Below are 20,761 nucleotides of genomic sequence, written 5' to 3' on the forward strand. Positions count from 1 at the left end.
CAAGGGAGATGGAGGAAAGAGCTAGGAGTCAAAGGGCATTCATGGAGGTCTAGACAGACATGTACATGCAAATATATATAGGAGGTTGGGGAAATAGTTCTTTGTGTCTATATTTATAGGTCAAGTATTAAGGTGGCGGAAGGACCTTGGGCCTCTACTCAAACACTCCCTCAATGCATGAATACCTTCTTTTATTAAATTGGAACTCTATGATGCTCACTCTCCCGACACAACAGCTGGAGCCAAAATGGGTGAACAAGTAAATGTGGTGAAGAAAGCTGATGGTGCCCAGCTATCAAAAGAGATAGTGACTGGGGTCTTAAAGGCTTGAAGATAAACAAGCGGCCATCTAGCTCAGAAGCAACAAAGTCCACATGGAAGAACACACCAGCCTGTGTGATCGAGTGGTCCCAAAGGGATCAGTTACCAGGCATCAAAGAACAAAAAATTATATCATTGACTGCACACCTCCATGATAGGATCGCTGAAGACAAATGGGTGCACAAGCAAATGTGGTGAAGAAAGCTGATGGTGCCCGGCTATCAAAAGAGATAGTGTCTGGGGTCTTAAAGGCTTGAAGGTGAACAAGCGGCCATCTCGCTCAGAAACAAATAAGCCCACATGGAAGAAGCACACCGGCCAGTGCGATCACGAGGTGCCCAAGGGACCAGATATAAGGCATCATGCAAAAAAAAAAAAAAAGATATAAGTGTGTGTATGTATGTGTATTTATGTGTATATGTATATATGTATGTGTATATATGTATTATATTAAATGAAGGGGGAAGTGCAGAGTGGAGACCCAAGGCCCAAGTGTCAGCCAATGGAGATCCCCTCATAGAGGGGCTTAGGAGAGGAGATGGGTTAATTAGGGAGTGAGGTAGTATCGATGAAGAACACAGCTTTCCCCCAGATCCTGGATGCTTCCTCCCCCCAACTACCATGATCCGAATTCTACCTTGCAGGGCTGGATAGGACAGAGGCTGTACACTGGTACATATGAGGGTTGGAGATACAGGGAATCCAGGGTGGATGATACCTTCCAGGACCAAGGGCGTGAGGGACGATGCTGGGAGAGTGGAGGGTGAGTGGGTTGGAAAGGGGGAACTGATTACAAGGAGCCACATGTGAACTCTTCCCTGGGAGAGGGACAGCAGAGAAGGGGGGAAGGGAGACCCCGAATAGGGCAAGATATGACAAAATAACGAGATATAAATTACCAAGGGCATATGAGGGAGGGGGGAAAAGGGAGGGAGGGGGGGGGGAAAGAGGACCTGATGCAAGGGGCTTAAGTGAAGAGCAAATGCCTTGAGAATGATTGGGACAGGGAATGTATGGGTGTGCTTTATACAATTGATGTATGTATATGTATGGATTGTGGTAAGAGTTGTTGGAGTCCCTAATAAAATGTAAAAGAAGAAAAAAAAACAAACAAACAATGCACCATACAGCTGGCCACACTGCGAGATGCGACATCCTGCACCGACCCATGGCCCTACACGGGACAGCACCTGAGATTCAGTGGGGGATGTGCGACTGAGCTGACCCCACCACACGGAGGCAAACACTGGGGTCGTGCAATGGAGCAGCGGGGGAAGCAGAGCAAAGAGATCCCGAGGGAGGATAAAGGATGGACTTTGGGGCCAGGACGTGGCACCCCACAAGACTCATCCGGAAAACACTCCTAAATGCCAACAAACAGACCTCGAACTACTAACAAATTTTTTTTCTTTTTTTGCTATCTTTTTGTTTTGTCTTTTCTTTTTACCTTGTAAATTTTGTATGTTAGTAGCTTTTTTGCCTATCAGCATGTTGGTGTTGCTGCTGTCGAAGCCATGTTCTTATGTGCCACTTGGGTGCTGTCAAAGACATCTGCATTTGTATGCACATATTACTATACAGCAGGTCCACCTAGATAAAATAGGCTGGACAAACAATGCAAGAAGAAAATAACGGGACCAACGGTCCCGGAGGGACATGAGAGCGTGGGAGGTAGGGGACGGGAGGAGGTGTCGCCCAACACAGGGACAAGGGAACAACTAGTGGTTCAAAACCGGCGGAGGGAGGGGAGGGGCGGACTGGTAGGGAGTGACCAAGGGCAATGTAACGGAGAGGAATTACTGAAACCAGAATGAAGGCTGAACATGGTAGTGGGACAGGAGGAAAGCGTAAGGAAATAGAGGAAAGGAGTAGGAGGCAAAGGGTATACATAGAAGCCTAAATGCAGACATGTACATATGTAAATATATTTATGATTATGGGGAAATAGACCTAGGTGCACATATTTATAGGTTCAGTAGTAAGGAAGCAGGTGGACTTTGGGCCTCCTCCCACACACTTCCTCAATACAATAGCGCCTTGCCCAGCTAAACGGTCATTCCATGATACCCACCTTCCCGACATGATCACTGAAGACAGGCATGTATATAAGCAAACAAGGTGAAGAAAGCTGATGGTGACCAGGTATCAAAAAGATATAGCGTCTGGGATCTTAAAGGCTTGAAGGCAAACAAGTGGCCATCTAGCTCAGAAGCAACAAAGCCCACAGAGAAGAAGCATACAGCCTAAGCAAATACAAGGTGTTGAACGGACCAGGTAGCAGACACCAAAGAACAAAAACCATCATTGTGTGATCACCTTCCTCACATAAACACTGAAGACGAATGTGTGCATAAGCAAGTGTGGTGAAGAAGGCTGATGATGCCTGGCTATTGAGAGATATAGCGTCCGGGGACTTAAAAGCTTGAAAGAAAACAAGCGGCCATCTAGCCCAGAAGCAACAAAGCCCACACGGAAGCAGCACACCAACATGTGTGATCATGAAGGGCAGAGGGGACCAGGTCTCAAACAACAAAGGCAGGGGTGGGGGGCGGGAATCACATCGCCGTGAATGAGGGGGGGGGTGCATGATGGGGACCCAATGCCCATCTGTACACAGCTGGACATCCCTTGCAGAGGGGTAGTGGGGAGGAGATGAGTCACTCAGGGTTCAGAGTAGCAACAATGAAACCCAAAACCTGCCTCTAGTTCTTGAATGCTTCCTCCCCTCCCAATTATCATGATCCCAATTCTACCTTGCGGACCTGGTTAGACCAGAGGATGTACAGCGGTGCAGTAGGGATCTGGAAACACAGGGAATCTAGGACGGATGAACCCCTCGGGACCAGTGGTGGGAGTGGCGACACCGGAAGGGAAGGGGGTGTAGAAAGGGAGAACCAATCATGGGGATCTATGTGTAACCTCCTTTCTGAGAGATGGGCAATGGGAAGGTGGGTGAGGGGAGACGCTGGGCAATGTAAGATAGGATAAAATAATTATTTATAAACTAGTAAGGGCGCAGGGGGAAGGGGAGAGCAGGGAGGGAGGGGAAGGGAGAAAAGGAAAACGAGCTGATTCCAGGAACCCAAGTGGAAGGTGAATTTTGAGAAAGACGAGTGCAACGAATGTATAAGGGTGCTTTGCTCAATTGATGTATGTATGGATTGTGTTAAGAGTTGTATGAGCCCCAATAAAAATAAATTATTAAATTAAAAAAAGAAACAAATATTTCATTTTGTTATACATAAAAATAAATATTACATATTGTTGTGTGGTTGAAAAGCAAATAAACAACCAAACAAACCCAAATCACCACAAATATATTGAGAGAGAAAGCCACTTACCTATCTAAATAATTAACAATGTTGGGGTTCTTATTTTCCCTCATGACGAGTATTTCATTAATAATTAATTCCTTTTTGGGCTGCTGTTGAAGGTTCATCTGCTTTATGGCCACCTGAATGATGATTGAAACACACGAAGGAATAAGAATCACTACAATAAAGACCCGTATCCACATTGGGATAGGGGAGAGTGGAGAGGGTCCAACACAGAGTGGGGCATACACATTCTGTATCTACTAAGCTCATTGTGCCACACACTCATGCTCTTCTTTCTTCTTCTGGTCAATCAGGACTAAGCCACCCCCTTCATACATTTTGAACATCAGGCAAATACAATTTCCCATCATCCCAGTGCTACCTGGTTGAGGGATGAGCTCTCTTGACTACCCATTTTTCCCAGGGTAGCTGCCATCAGAGGAAAATACAGCTCAGCAATGAATGGCAGCACTTACCTCTTGTCCAGTTGCGATGTCTAATGCTGTATAAACGGTACCTGATGCCCTGTAATGGGGAAAGTGATCAAATTAATCGGTGAGCAATGTTTTGCTGATAGGTTTCATCTGAAATAAAACATACCTTTTCTCTGAGGAGGAAAACCAGCAAAGTGAAAAGTAAGGGGTAAATTAGGAAAAGAAAAGTGGATTAGATACTAACTGAACTTGAAACCACCAAGATCCATCCCTTTGGTGGGGCATCGGCCCGTAGGAATTGAGCAAGGTGGCCCTGCCCTTTGGGGAAACTTATGGAATATTTGGAATACACCTTGGATTTCACAAGCGAACACTGGTGAAATCAAAAGAGAGTAGGATATCAAACACCATCTTTTCCTCAGGTAACCATCTTTTAGGTTTCAGTCTAAGGACAGAGTGGCTTTTACCCCCACTCATTTCCAATTTTAAAGAACATCTTTATCTAACAAATCAATCACTCTTAGTGCTGTACTAATACTGTAGAGAAGCAAAAAAAATCTAAGATCAAAGTGGCTGACTTTATTGATCTAATTTATATTTAATTATTTATATTATCCGACAACTTCTGCCTTTCACTGCAATCCACGAGCCTTTTCAAATCGTCTCCTCTTAAGTTCTGGATGTCTCAGGTTTCTATTCTGATTTCAATTGCAGGGTGCCCTTGCTTTGCAGGGTAAAATGATTTCATAAAGGTGAATTCATGGGACCTATCCATGAAGCACACATTCCTGTTGAACTTTCTCCCCCACAAAGAAAAAAAACAACCAACTAACTAGGTGACTTCAGAGAGAAATGTTTTGGTGAAGAAAAGAAAGGAATTAGCAGAGAGACCAGTCCTGTGGTTACCTCGGCATGGCAGTGGCCCAACCCTACTGTTCAAACTTTCTGATAATTGTCACGTCCCACTTGTTCTCTCTCTTGGGAGTCTAGGAACTAAATCTTTAAGTCATCCACTTCTTTGTAATGCTTCTCGCGTCAAATGTCTGAATGAATATTTCTTGCACATCTAGGAATTTTGTACTACCCGCTCACAGGGTTAGATGATCCAGTATAAGGTATATTTATTTAACTATTAGTAGGGATCTGAATTCTATGATCTGCCCTAACATCAGCAAACTCTGTGATGGAAGACAAATCGCTTCCCTTTTTGGAGTTCCTTTCAGTTTTCACACAGGAAAATAATGATTAAGGTTACCATACAAATAATAGTGAGTATAGGTGCCAAGCACAGCGCTAAGAACTTTGTATAACTGATGCAATCTTTCCCCTATTTTTAGGGACCCTGGGGGTGTAGTAGTAGTACACCTTGGCCTGTGGTCCCCAATGGCAACAGTTTGAAACCACCAGGTGTCTGTAGCAGAAAGATGAGATTTTCGATTCCCATAAGAGTTACAGTCCCGGAAACCCACAGGGACCATTCCACCTGGTCCTGTAGGGTGACTGTGAGTCGACACTGACGGATGGCGGTGAGTATGAAGTTTTTTGGTTGGGTTTGCTCCTATTTTTAGCAAGCAAATGTTCTTACAGTCTCCACCTCACCGCTGAGGACACTGAGGTTTAAAAGTTGTATCATCTGTCCAAGTTGTCTAACTTACAATTTGAACCAATGTGGAAAGGTCATGGAAAAATGGAGTTGAAAGATGAGATTACTTTTTCCCTCCATGAGTATTTTGAAGCTGCCCCTCGCCCCCGCCCAGACTCTACAGGAGTAGGGCAAATTGATTTCTAAGTTTTTTAACTTCATACACTGAAACAACTTGCTCTTACTACCCTCCTAGCTCTGCTTGGGTACTCAAAAAGATCTACTAAACCCACACCAAAATATTAGAACAAGTACAGCCTCCACCATCTCAGCCAGGATTTGTTAATTTGCGGAATGCTTGAGACATCAAATAAATCAGTCTGTTGATTTTGTACATCTGAGATTCTGGGTTCAGAGCATATGGTTGGTGTGCAGTAAATAAGTGTTGAACAAACATGAATAAATATTTTAAGGCAAATATACAAATGCAGAAAAACTTGTCCTTACTATGAAGAAACCCTTCCTACTTTACTGAACTCTACAGAAAGCCCTTCCTCCTTGGGATAACCTTTAAAACATTCTTGATTGCAGAGGGCACTTTGGGACTGGCCCTCCTACACTCAGAATTTGCCAGATTACCTCCATCTCAAGGAGGTCCCAACTGCAGTAAAAACGAAAACCACACTCGCTGCCATCGAGTCCATGCCAACTCATAGCAACCCTAAGGACTGCCCCTGTGGGTTTCGGAGACTAACTCTTTATCGGAGTAGAAAGCCTCAGCTTTCTCTGAAGCCCAATTTGTAAGCATTATGCTACCAGTACTGTTTTCAAGGCAGTAAGCCTTGAGTCAACACTTCCAATCTAAGTGCAGAATGGAATTCAAGAATACCTTTATTTGTTTTATTTTTTATATATTTAGGTCAACTGTACAATTCCTTCAACTGTAAGAGTGATCCAAAACTTAACTCACTGCCTTCAAATATGATTCCAATGAGTAGTGGCCCTAGAGGATAGGGTGGAATGGCCCCTGTGAGTTTCTGAGACTGGCACTCTTTATAGCAGTAGAAAGCCCCATCTTTCTCCCTTGGAGCAGCAGTGGTTTTGAACTGCTGACCTTATGGTTAGCAGCCCAAGGCCATAACCACTACTGCAAGATGATACTAGTATCTATCTCACAGGACTCCCGACCACCCAAAGGCAGAAGGTGAGTGTTTAGTTCTGTTCTTACAGTAGTTGCAGGGGATGATGATGACTGATTCAATGAGCTATTAATTGGCTCTTTCTAATTATCCCCTCAGCCCAAGGATAGTTGCTAGAGCAGCTGTTCTCAACCTGTGGGTCGAGACCCCTTTGGGGGATCAAACAACCCTTTCACAGGGGTCTCTCGATTCATAAAAGTCACAGGGGTCTCCCATTCATACCAGTGGCAAAATTACAGTTATGAAGTAACAATAAAAATAATAAGGTTGAGGGGGGTCACCATAATATTAGGCATTAGGTTGGTTGAGAATCACCAATGTAGAGGCTCAGAGCTTCCTTTAAGAGACATTAGCTACACCATGCTTCAAGACAAAATTTCATTTTTTTGTAATTAGAAATATCTCACAATATATAATTACACATTGTTTTTGTGATTCATCACAATGCTTTAATTATGTTCAATTTGTAACAATGCAAATACATCCTGCCTATCAGATATTTACATTACAATTCATAACAGTAGCAAAATTACAGTTATGAAGTACTAACGACAACAATTTTAGGGTTGAAGGAGTCACCACAACAAGGACTGTATTAAAGGGTCGCAGCATTAGGAAGGTTGGGAACCACTGTCCCAGTGTCTTTCCTTATTTTCCCAAAGGGCAGAAGCTGAAGATGATCTTCTGGGACATTCTCTGTCCTTGTCCCCCTAACCCAGTGCTGTCAAGTAGATTGCAATCCTAGAGCTCCTAAGGCAGTGTGTTTACTCTTTTCTTCTAAGGGAGGAGCACCTTGGTCCTATGAAACCCTGTGCAGAAACTCCAAATGTATCAAACAAATCAAATGGGAGCCGCTCCAGGTAAATTTAGGGAAGGAGATGGAAATATTCCTCCCCAGGGGGACTTCCCCCTTATTCATCATTACCTACACTCCAGCGCCCAAGCCCATTTCCACTGTCCTGAGGGCAGAAACGATGATTGACCAGGAGTGCGATGGAGTTTTAACAGCAACAGGGCTTTACCCTTCAAATCCCTGGTTTTCTGCCCTCGGTGCCCTCAAGGCTTTCACTACCTGAAAACTGCTACAGTCCTACTTCTGGAATCCCAATATCCTGGGTTTTGTAGCATTCGGTTATCAAATTGCAACCCCTCCCTAATCAGCAGCGGTTTAAACCTCCTGAAACTGTAGCGCCTAGGTGGTCAAAGCTGGCTGATCATTGGAATCATCTGGGGATCTGGTGCAAGTACAGACCCTCCGGCTCCTCCTCTTTAGACTTTCCGGTTCATTAGGCTGCAAAGAGAGTCCAGTGAACTGTCGCCATATCCAATGATTCCAACGATCAGCCAACTTTGGCCACCTAGGCCCTAGAGCTGGGGGTGGAAAACTTTTGATGGAAAAGCCTCTCTGATCCCTCACAACAATTTAAAAATTATCCGAGAGCCATAAATATATTATATTACATTATATTATATAAAACAATTCACATTGACTGCCATCAAGTCAACACTGACTCATAGAGACCCTCCTGTGGGTTTTCTGAGAATGTAACTGTTTACAGGAATAGAAAGCCCAGTCTTTCTCCTGAGGAGCTAATGCAAGTTTTGAACTGCCCAATGCATAACCACTACACCACCAGGTTCATTTATATTATATTATATTAGCCATAAATATTTCCTTTGAAAATTTTCAATGTTACATCAGTGTCAAATGCCCCTACTGAAAGAGCCACATATGGCTCTAGAGCCCCAGTTGGCCAACCCATGGGCAAGAGTGTAAACAGTTACTAATCCAAAATAGGGAGCATTTCTCCCTGCTTCCACCTTATTACATATTTGAAAGTGGCCAGTGAGAACCATTCTTCCTCCCTTCCCAGGCATGAAATGGCAATACCCTTTTTTATCTCCACTCTAAATACCTTAAATTGATGGGATCTGTTGCTATGACCCATCAGTTAAGGGTTTTTCCATCTTCCAAACTCTGTAGACTCCTCAACTTAAGTACCCACACACTCAGGGACTAAACTTCAGAGTAAACGAGACTTAGTACTCTTCTTCCCAGCTCAATCTCCACGTCCCTAACACTTCCCAATGTCTTTCTATATTCTGAGAATTTAAGATTCAGGTTGTACACTGGGAATCTTTCCCGCTCTCATAGTCATCTGTGGACTCCCATTCATTGCCCACTACTGGGCTGAGAACAGTTAATCTCATCCACACCCACTCAAACCTCCCCAAGTTCAAATCCTAGTAATTAATGCCTGCGTGACCCTGTGAAAGTTTAACACCCCCCTCCACTGTGGCTCAGTTTTCTCATTTGTAAAATGAGGACAATAATATTTACCTCATGGTGTTGTTATGAGACTAAAGGAGCTCAATAAATGTTAGCAATAACAATAACAGTAATAGTGATTAATATTAATTGGTGATTATTCCCTCATACAGTCAATAATTAAGGCTCAAAATGATAGCTTGTGGATCTTTAGGAATCTCTAAGTATATGGGAGTTCTCAAGATATTGTGATGTTTTAAGTCATGACAATTTTGATAAGACCATAAAAGCTAATTAAAATAGCATTTTTATTTTGAACTAGAATGATAGCAACTTGTGATTACTTCTGGTATGCTATGCAGATCCTAAGAAGCAATTACAGCTCCTTTTAAATTCTATTTTTTCACTAAAGAATAATGAGAAAATAAACTATTTTTTGATAAATGTAGGTTGTTCGGTATAATAATCCTAATCCAGGGTTCACAAGGAAAATTAAAGGGGTACTTGAGGATGATACTGGAAACCATTTTCTTTGTAATAAAATGAAGTACAACAGAGGAGGCTCCTCAAGACACAAATTTTGAGTCAATGAGATGCCACAATGACTAGCCTGGAGTACATATTAGTTGTGAAAAGGGTATCTTTATAAAATCAAAACTTAAATTCATGTCAAAAACGTTTGGATTATGCAGCACATTTCAACAGATGGCTGTCAGAAATCAAACTAACAAAGACTCATGGTTCTCTGGCAATCAATGTGTTGAATTAGGTTTTAAAAATTATTAGTTGGGATTTAACACACATATCCTTCCAAATTTCAATCACGTCAATTAGAATGTACAATTGCTACCACAATCAGTTTCCAAACATTTTTTTTCTACGTGGGCTCCTTCTCTTCCTTTTATCCCACCTCCACCACTGTACCCCACCCCCCAAACCCCTTATTCCACTTGCTGTATCTTGAAATGATCCTAGGTTTCATATACTGAAAAATGGTAAAGCAAATAACACAGCTTCAAGAAGGTGACCTCCATTGACAGAAAACTTCTGAGATACACTCTAATATGAACTAACAAAAACTGAAGAAAACACCACAAACCAAAAGTATAGAGAATTTTGGAACCTGATCAGGTCCAGTCCGAATTCTAGGTGTGTGTGTGGGGGGCGGGGGGGAGGTGTCAGTCTATGAGAAGAGTTGTAACTGTTGTTTAGTGGCCCCTTTCCTCCCACCCCTCCACTGCAGACAGAGGGAGCTCTCCAGAGGCTTACTTCCTAGGTAGTTCCACAAATACATCTCGGGCGCCCACTGCCATCCAGCGCCTTCTGCACACCGGATTCTCGCAGTTTAGCCTCTGATCCTGATCCCTCCTTCGACTTCACATTATATGGATTCCAATCTTTTGGGGACTGATGATGGCGTTCTTCCATGTGGATTTAGTTGACATCTCAGTTAGTTGGCTGCTTGTTTGGAGACGAGCCTTCAAGATCCCAAACACTTTTATCTGATAGCGGGACACCATCTATATTCTTCGCCACATTTTGCTATAGCACCCGTTTGATGAGATTTTTTTTTTTTGTTATTCATGCTCATCCTTTCTCCATTTTCCTTTAAATTGGAGTCAGATTGTTTTGGTTGATGATAGGGATGATGCTTCTTCCACACATCATGCCTCAGACGGTACAAAGAAATAATGTGTCATCAGGTCTCAGGGAAGAACATTCATTACAGATGAGACATCTTAAGGGCAGAGAGTAGGAAGGATATGCCCAAGATGACACAGCTTGTAAGTCACAAAGGTCTCCTAAGGGACAGCCACAAATCGTTCAGTTAGCCTTTTGGTTCTGATGGTGGTGGTGGGGGAACCCTACTGATATTTAAAACACTGGAGTTACAGCTTTGCCAGCACCACAGTAACATGCAAGCCACCAGAGAAGTACAATAAGCTAACAAACTATTAAAAATAGTAAATCAGCACACTGCTCAACGTTGTAGCTTCAGCAGCACAACTTCCAAGCAGTGCATTCTAGTTTGACATTCTGGTGCACATTTGATTTCCCACCCTGAATTATTTGTTGTTGTTATTAAGCCCACTACCACAGAGTTAATTCGCAAACATAGCAACCCTATGCAGTGTTTCCCAGGTTGTGCATCTTTATGGGAGTAGATTCCCTCATCATTCTCCCTCAGAATGTCAATGTTTGAACCACTGACCTTACAGTGAATGCTTACTTGACAGCGCTTCCGATGTTGTCGAGTTGGTACTGACTCATAGGGACCTGATGTCCAGAATGAAACACTGCCTGGTCATGTGCTATCCATCCTCCTTTTCATTGATGCTTCACTATACCAAGCCCATGTCTTTGTGCAAGGCCTGGTCTCACCTGATAAGGTACCCCAAAGTGTGTGAGATGAAGATTTGCTATCCTTGCTTCTAAGAAGCATTCTGGCTGTACTTTTTCCAAGACAGATTTGTTTGTTCTTCTGGAAGTCCATGACTTTCAATATTTTCCACCGACACTAAAATTCAAAGGCATTGATTCTTTTGCAGTCTTCCTTATCCATTGTCCTGCGTCCACATGCAGATGAGATGAGTGGAACTACCAGGACTTGGGTAAGGTGTATCTTAATCCTTCAAACGGTCATCTTTGCTCTTTAGCACCTTAAAGCGGTCTTATGACGATCTGTCCAATGCAATCATCATTGATTCCACTGCTGCCTTCGTGATCATTGGTTATGGATGCAAGCAAAATGAAATCCTTCAAAATGTCACTTATCTCCCCGTTTGTCATAATGCTGTCTGTTGGCCCAGTTAGGAGGATTTGTTTTCTTTGCTTGAAGGTTGAAATTTTTGTTCTTTATCAGTCAGTGCTTCAAGTTCTCCTGGCTTTCAGCAAGCAAGGCTGGGTCACATGCATATCGAAGATTATTAATAGGCCTTCTTCTAATCCTGCTGTCCAAGTCTTCGTGTCGCTCAGCTCCTGCTAGTACTGGTCAGCATACATGAATGAGGATAGTGAAAGTAATCCCGATGGTTTTAACATAAACAGCATTCCTTTGTTCTGCTTGGTCAACTGCCTTTTGGTTCAAGAACAGGTTACAGATGAGCACAACAAAATGTTTTGGAATGTCCATTCTTTTCAATGTTATACGTAGTTCATTATGACCCATACAGTTGAATACCTAACTTAGCATAGTCAAGAAAACACATTTCAACATCTTTCTGCTATTTTCTACTTTCAGTCATGCTCCATCTAATGTCAGCAATTATAACATCTTCCCATAAATCTGGCCTGGATTTCTGACAGCTCCCTGTTAACTGTCTTTGAGTTATCTTCAGCAAAATTTTACTTACATATGACCTTACTGATATCATTTGATGAATTCTACATTCTGTTGAGTTGCCCTTCTGTAGAATGGGCACAAACATGGTCTCCTCCAATTGGTTGGCCAAGTAGCCATCTTCAAAATTTCTAGGTAAAGACAAGTTAGTGCTTCCAGAACTACATCAGTTGTTGAAACAATTCAATTGATATACATCCCATCAATTCATGGAGCCTTTTTGGGGGGGCTAATGCTTTTAGTAAAGCTCAAACGTATTCCTTCAATAACTCAGGATCACATGCTACCTCTTGAATGTCAACCAATTCTTACAGATCCCAATCTCCTAAGGGATCTTGTTAAGCTGAATATTCTGACTCAGTAGATATGGAGTAGAAACGCAAATGCTCAGCATGGATTGAAACTGGAATAAACCAATTAGAAGTCCAGCTCTCCATCAATAACAGTGTATTGAGCACTGCTGGGTTCTTGCCATCATTAACAGTCTCTCTCTGACCTGGCCAACTACTTAATGCTCAAATGGAAACGTTGGCATGTAGCCCAAAAGGCTCAGAGAGAAGCAATTCACTATTGCTCCTTTTTCCTCACAAGATAAGTCAGTTTAATTGCCAGCAGTATTTAAATTACCAGCAATATACTTCAGGTTTTGAAGTTTCCTGCAAAGAGCTAATGTCAAGCCATGGCCATGAGTAGTTGCCAAATTGGCAATGACAGGCCTACTAATTTAGATAAATCACTCTGATTTCAAAGTGGAAATGGATTGGGAGATGAAATATATGGGCAGGAAGATAATCTAGGAAAAAGGAGCTCATTGCCTATGAGAAAAAGACAAGGGCAAGAAAAGACAAGAAAGAGGCCTTATTGAGAAGCAACTAGCAGTAATAAGAGGGAGGGAGCCAGGAGCCATCAAGCTGATTCCAATTCACAATGACCCTGTAGGATGGAATAGAACTGCTCCATAGGGTTTCCAGAGACTGTAACTCTTTACCGGAGCGGGCAGTCGTATCTTTCTCCTAAGCAGTGGCAGCTGGATTTGAACCACAAACCTTTCAGTTAGCAGCCCAAGACTTGACCCATTGCACCACTAGGGCTCCTGCCCTAACATAAAGAAAACAAAAATCTTCACGACTGGACCAATAAGCAACATGATAAATGGAGAAGAGATTAAATTTGTCTAGGATTTCACTTTTACTTGGACCCACAATCAACACCCATAGACGCAGCAATCCAGAATTCCAACGGGGCTTCAAAGGTGTTCTTTGAAAATATTAAGAAGTAAAGATGTCAATTGGGGGGGAGGGGGAACCGATAACAATGATCAATATATCCATCCTCCCAGGATGGATATCAACAGAAATCAACAGAAATACATGGTCGGTAGGTGAAGGGAGACAGCAATCGGTGTAAGTCATGAAAAAATGTTTTTAAATTATCTAGGGTTCATGAGGGAGGGGGGAGGGAGAAAAATGAGCTGATATCAAGGGCCCAGGTAAAAAGAAAATGTTTTGAGAATGATGATGGCAACATGTGTACAAATGTGCTTGACAAAATGGATGGATGGATGGATTGTGATAAGAGCTGCAAGAGCCCCCAATAAAAGGATCAGAGAACAAAGAGCAGCACAGATGTCACCTAGAGGACTGAGATACACAGCAGTCCTAGTAGTGGTCATGGCCTCATGTGCATGTGAAATCCAGCTAAGGCATAAGGAAGAGATAAGGAGAATCGATGCCTTTGATTTAAGGGGTTCACCATTAGTGAACTGCCAGAAGAAGGGGCTCATCTGTCTGGGAAGATGTGTATCCAGAATGCTCCTGGGAAAAGTAAGAACATCCCAGTAAAATGGTTTATTAATAACAAAAAAATAAAAAGTTAAAAAAATAAGGAACTAAGAAGACAACAAAGCGAGACTGGCCAAGCGTCTCATGGATTTCACACTAGTTATCCAGATGGGATCAATCCCTGGAGCAGTACAGCACACTTGGTGAGGGTCTGTGAAAAAGGACACTCATTGAGATGGATTGGGACAACAGACTCAAGGACTGAGACGTTTTTGATTCTGTGGCACATAGAGCTAGCATAGACTTAATGGTGCCTAATGAAAGCACCAACACACAACCCTATGAGCTTAAATCAAATGAGGAAACTGCAGCTGGGACAGGTTAGGTAGCTTGTGCTCGCTTCGGCAGCACATATACTACGATTACACAGTTAAGCGATATCAACTTGACTCCACAGCACCTCCACCTACATTGCTCTTAACCACCATTTCAGGTTTTCTTACATATTCTGGCATTTTATATCAATACTAAATATCAGTGTGGTACACCCAGAAGTCTACATTTGAATAGATTAGGCTAAACTGTCTTCCAAAAATCTTGCCTCCAATACTCTGCTCATTTAGTATATGCACCCCCTTTGGCTATTTAGTTTTCTGCCAACATGGTATGTTTGATTGCATTAACATAACTGTACAAGATGATTCTTTTATTTATTTTGACTCAGGAAAGATTGCTTAGGCAGCTGAGACTTAGGCAAAGGTTAATTTTTAGCACATTATCGTCTGTGGAGCATTTAAGTTACAAGAATTATGTGTAGGCTCTTATTTAGAAAGCGTGTCACTGTATTAACTCACTGGACCTGTAAAAATACATAGCTATTGAATACTGCTTGCACCTGTCACACATTTCCTTGTTTTGTTGAGACATATGTCCTTTACCAGACACCAATCCCACTATCGTTTAGCCAATTCCGACTCATAATGATCCTACATGGCAGAGTAGAACTACCCTTGTGAGTTGCCAGAGACTGTAACTTTTTACCAGAACAGGCAGCCTATCTTTCACCCAAACAGTGTGGCTGGTGGGTTTGAACCACTGACCTTGCAGTTAACAGACCAAAGCTTATCCTACAGTGGCTCCTTTAGGGCCTGGGAATGTGGTGAAGCAGTGTGTGGGTGCTATAATGGAATAACTCTTCCAGAGAGAGAGAATTTGAGACCATTTTCTTCTCTATTATCTACCTCTCCAACAAAGGCACTTTCTGTTGCTTTAAACATAAAAAAGTCGCTATTCCAGTACGTTTCAAAGGACAGAGAATGCAGCAGGGGCCAGGTGCCATAGCCTTTAACTCCTCGGATGATAAATCTGAACAGGGAGTTTTCTGTTCCTTCACTGGGGCATGATTTATCTCCAAGTATTCAGGGTCAGCAAATTTTAACTAGAGCTAGATCACACACTACGAAGCCAGGGAACTCAGTGGGTTGTAGTCCAATGATAATGAGGCCCCAGTTGTAGGGGCTTAATCCCTGGAAAGGCCAGATAAAGCTCAGCTACTCACTCCAATGTTAAGCAGCAGCTGTTTCACAGTGTGTGCCCTTGGTTCCAAGAGTGCCTGGACAGGAAAGACGGGGTGGGGGTGGGGCTGGGGTGGTAAACTGCTCACTGCAAGCTCATTACTAAGGCTCGGGAAAAAACCAAGCAAACGTGAAAACTCTGCTCATGGTGGCTGATTGAGCGGCATCATCTTTCTTCACAAGAGACAGTTCACAACACAGTGCCTTTCAGAGCATTGGGTCGGACAAAGCGCACTGCCCACTGCTCCATAAACAGTGTTCTTCAGAAATGTTCATGTATTTCCAATCTCCAACATCGCAAAGCCTATTAAATACCTCAGACCCTCGGCTATTTAGTACGTCACAGCATATTGTACTTTGTGTGGCCGAAACTCTATCAGATGAGGAAGCAGATCCATTTTGAGTGGGTGGTCCTCGCCAAATAGGCCACTTCTGAAAGCACACTAGACATCACCTCTGCTCTTGCCCACAGGCTCCTGAGCAACAGAAAACAAGAGGGAGGCCTTGTGAGCTGCACAGATTGCAGAGGCAAACGGCTTTGTCAGGTTCCTTGAATCACGCTGTTTTTCAGGAAGCCCTTTAAGCCATGCGGTTCCACACGAGTCATCGTCAATATGGAGTAACTTCACCCTAGCCTAAGGAAATGAAGGGCCCTTCCATTAAGTAGCAGATAGAAATCTGGAGGGAAAAATGTCACATGTTATCTCTACTTTCTCAAGACCCACAGCGTCCTCCAGCCTTTATCGCAAAATGAGAGGCGCAGGGACTGAGGGCTTAGTTATGCACACACTAGCAGGAAAGTGTGTCTGCAATTCCTCAACGTTATCAACACTGTCATTGCACATAATGATATGGTTGGCAAAGAGTCAGATGTTAGGAAAAATTCCTTTGGACAGAAGTACAGCTTTAGGCCTAAGAGAAAATGATTCCAAGAAGTGTTCCTGTTACCACTCTCTGTCGACGTTAAAATATGCCTGCTCTAATCTAAAAAGAGAGACCACGTGGAACAAAGCTATTTGGCATTATGCAGACGTGGACTGTACTAGTCAGTGGATCTCATGGTAGAGTTCTTTCCCTTATTTTCTTCTTTTTAAATCAGTGTAGGAGCCCTGGTGGTATAGTGGTTACAAGTTGGGCTCAATCTGCAAAGGTGGGCAGGTCAAAACCACCAGCAGCTCTGTGGGAGAAAGATGGGGCTTTCTACTCCTATAAATAGTCTCACAAACTCAGAAACTCACAGGGGCAAGCTCGACCTTGGCCTATTGAGCTGCTATAAGTCAATGTTGACTCGGTGGCAGTGAGGGCTTTTAAAAAATAATCGGTGAGGATGCCAGCAAACAAGCATTCTCATATGTCTGTACTTTGTTAGCGATGCTAAGTGGAGCACCTTCGGTGGCGGGCACCACCTGCACTTCTAGGAAAGTATCTTAATGATAACTTGACAATTTGGACGAAAGGGTTTCTTTATAAGGATCTTCATTGCATCCTTGCTGGCACTAGCAAAATATTGGAAATGCCCACCAATAGGGGGCCTGTTTCAGCAAAGTATCGTACATTCTAACAGTGCAAGATTGTGAATCTGTTAGAGTGAGCTATTGACATGGGACTATGGGTAAACACAGGGCAAGAGTCTCCCCCTCCCTGCAAAATCAGTTTCTTATGAGAAAAAGTTACCTTATGATATTCAAATAGTGATATAAAATGTCTCATGTAATAATAGGACTCGTTCGTGGTCAGAATGAATGAGGGGAAGACGCGCTGGGCTTAAATGTTCATCCTCAGTGCTGCCTTGAGATACTGAAGGGAGACGTCGGATAGTGCGAGATATGACAAAATCATAATAACTGATAAATTATCAAGGGTTCATGAAGGAGCAGGGGTGGGGAGGGAGAAGGAAAACGAGGAGCTGATACCAAGGGCTCAAGCAGAAAGCAAATGCTTTGAGAATGATGATGGCAAAAATATACAAATGTGCTTGACACAATGGATGTATGTCTGGATTGTGATAAGAGCCCGTATGAGCTCCCAATAAAATGATTTGGGAAAAAAAAGAGAGGCCACCTGTCAGAATTTATAAGCAAGGATGCAAATTATTTCTGAGGGCCCTATATATTTGTCATAAACATGCTTCCCAAAGGTGACTTTCAAAGGGAAGGCAAAGAAAGGGCCTCCACTTATCCAGAGATGAAAGAGTTGGCCGATGAAAAATACTAGTGGATGCAATTTCATGAAACAAATGGAAGGTATAAAAACCCATAGGAATTATATTAATAACTAGGATGATGTCAATACCATGCCAAGAAGTCTAGATTCAATCCCCATCAAACTAGAAACAACCCTCTTGGCAGAAATGAAAAGAAGCCAATCCTCAAGTTAATATGGAATTACAATGCCAGGGGCCCTCAATAGAGAAGAAATCTGGAAAAAAGAAGAGCAATGTAGGAGTAGTCCTATTTCCTAATCGCAAAATGTTAGTACATTCAGTAATCCAAATAGTCTGGGACTGGGATAATGATAAACAGACAGATAAATGGAATACTGTTGAGAGTCCAAAAATGCATACATGATTTATGGTGTAGGCGCCCTGACAACAGAGTGGATGAAGCACTCAGCTGCCAACTGCAAGATCAACAGTTCGAACCCACTAGTCCCTCAAGAGGGGGAAATGAGGCTTTCTCTTCTAGTAAAGATACGCACAGCCTCTGAAACGGACAAGGGCACTTCGACTGTCCTATAGAGTTGCGACGAGTTAGAATTGACTGAATGGCAGTCATTTGGTTTGGGTGTTTAGTTCTCTGGTCAATTGATTTTTGACAAAGACGCTAAGTCTACCTCAGGGGGAAATAACTTTACTTATGTTGCAGGGATTGTCGAGACATTGCTAACCAGCCACCAATTTACCTGTTTCTGTGTGTGCAATTCACTGACCCCGACTCCATTCCTCTACTTGTGCAACCATTATCCACCTCCTTTTCCGAGTTGTTTCTCCCACGTTAACACAAATTCAGTGTCGCCAGGTCCTACCTAATCTTTCAACTTAATCTCAGAGATGGGTCTTACGAGAGCATAAAACTCAAGGCAGCCTCATTACGCTAAACTTATAAAAGGTTTTAAGATGACTGCAGGAGAGATGTTTCGTTTTAAGGTAACTTTGGGAGATTTATTTGGTTTAAGGTCGAAAATTATCTCAGAGAAATAGTTCCAGGGGATCACTGACCCACAAAGGCTCCAGAAAGTCTAGAGTCCACGAGTATTTGATGTTCTGCATCCTCCCCACTGAGCAGGATTATTCTATCAAAATACAGCATAATGATAACCAGGCACCACCCATTACCACTGCCTCCTGGGCAGTTATAACCATTCATTCCATTTCCTCTCTCTCTGAATACGGACCAATTGTGCCTTGGATCACTGCATGTAAGAGGGTTTTTTATTGGCCACCAATAAACGAAAAGATGCTCAGAGTCATTGGCCATCACAGAAATGCAAACCAAGATCATAAGGAGATACCATTAGACTTTCTCTAGGATGGCAAAGATTTGAGAATGAGAAAGGGAGAGAGAGAGAGAGAGAGAGAGAGAGAGAGAGAGAGAGAGAGAGAGAGAGAGAGAGAGAGAGAGAGAGAAGCTGTTGAGGCTGCTTATATACAGCAAAATGCCTCATGAAATTTGGGTCCTCGGTGTGGAAATGGAGGGCCAGGGTTTCATGGGACAGCACAGCTCATTAGGCAAAAGAAGCCAGTCTCCATAACCTTCTGAGTTGACTGATCTGCCTTGAATTTAACTGTCCCAGTAGATTTCCTCTGAAGTCACTGTTTTGATTAGACTTCATTTTCTGGATCCAAAACTTGATCCTGGTTACCATTTGTTCTAGAAAATTGGAACAAATTTTAAAAACTGGATCGCATTTTAAAAAATGCCCTCATTAGCTTTGATTTTGCTTACAAGATTGATGAAAAGATGTCGCTTGGAGCTAGCTGATCTGCATGCAACGCTTTTGGTGCCCAATGAGCTGAAAGCCTGCTGAGGCCCAGATATTCACTTACAGTTGGAAATGCCAAGCCACGTGAGAGCCCCAGCTTCAGTTGCAATTGCATGAAATGTTTCATCCATTGAGAAAGTGCTGCTTTAGGTGAAACATCATTCCCATCAGCAAAGCTTCAATGATTTGGGAGGGTGGCTACTTGAGTGGTGTTAAACATTTATTAGCCCAGACCACAAAAATCATTCCTTCTCCCTCCAGCAGAAAAAAAAGCATCACTTTTTTCAGGCACATCAAAGAGATGGAGACAAATATATTACTGGGAGAATTTGTCACTAGCCATCCACTGACCACGGAGACATGACTAAACATGTTCTGTTTGGAATAAACTTGCGCATGTATGAAATGGAATGGAGTAGCAAGAATTTATGATTCACCCTCTTACATGACAATCAACTCCAATGACCTAAATTAAATGCAAGAACTAAGACAAAACACCTCTTATAAGAAAACAGGAGTAATGCTTCTGGAGGTGAATTTTGGCAATGGATTCTTAAGTATGACACCAAAAGCAAGAACAGCAAACAAGTGACACAAATTTGACATCATAAAAATTCTAGAATGTTTGTGTATCACAGGGTCTTACCAACAAAGTGCAGAGATAATTTACAAAATTGGGAGGAAATATGTGAGAACTACACTGTCAGATAAGTGTTTCATTTCAAGGCTATAAAATGGATCTCCTATAACTTAGCAACAAAAGGACAACCAACCCAAGCAAACAATGGGCAAAGAAGATACAGATATAACCAAGGTATATGAAAAGATATTCAATATTCTTTGTTACCAGGAAAATGCAAAACAAAATTATACTGCAATGCCATTGTACTCCTACCAGGATGCCTATGATCAGAAGAAGAGCAACAGCACATGCTGATGATGATGTGGACAAATCGGAACCCC

The 20,761-nt window shown here is 42.5% G+C and overlaps 1 protein-coding gene across 4 annotated transcripts in view; it reads right to left on the reverse strand.

Annotated features, from left to right (window-relative positions):
* Positions 1 to 20,761, reverse strand: part of PAK3 (p21 (RAC1) activated kinase 3) — a 333,228-nt gene that overhangs the window by 33,906 nt on the left and 278,561 nt on the right. For all 4 annotated transcript variants that reach the window (XM_075538540.1, XM_075538538.1, XM_075538541.1 and 1 more), the window contains 2 exons: positions 4,115 to 4,163; positions 3,663 to 3,775 (listed from right to left, as the gene is read on the reverse strand). In XM_075538540.1, coding sequence (XP_075394655.1) covers positions 3,663 to 3,775; positions 4,115 to 4,163 — 162 coding nt within the window. The remainder of the gene's footprint in view (positions 1 to 3,662; positions 3,776 to 4,114; positions 4,164 to 20,761) is intronic.

Source organism: Tenrec ecaudatus, chromosome X (genome assembly GCF_050624435.1).
Source record: "Tenrec ecaudatus isolate mTenEca1 chromosome X, mTenEca1.hap1, whole genome shotgun sequence".
Lineage (NCBI taxonomy): Eukaryota > Metazoa > Chordata > Mammalia > Afrosoricida > Tenrecidae > Tenrec > Tenrec ecaudatus.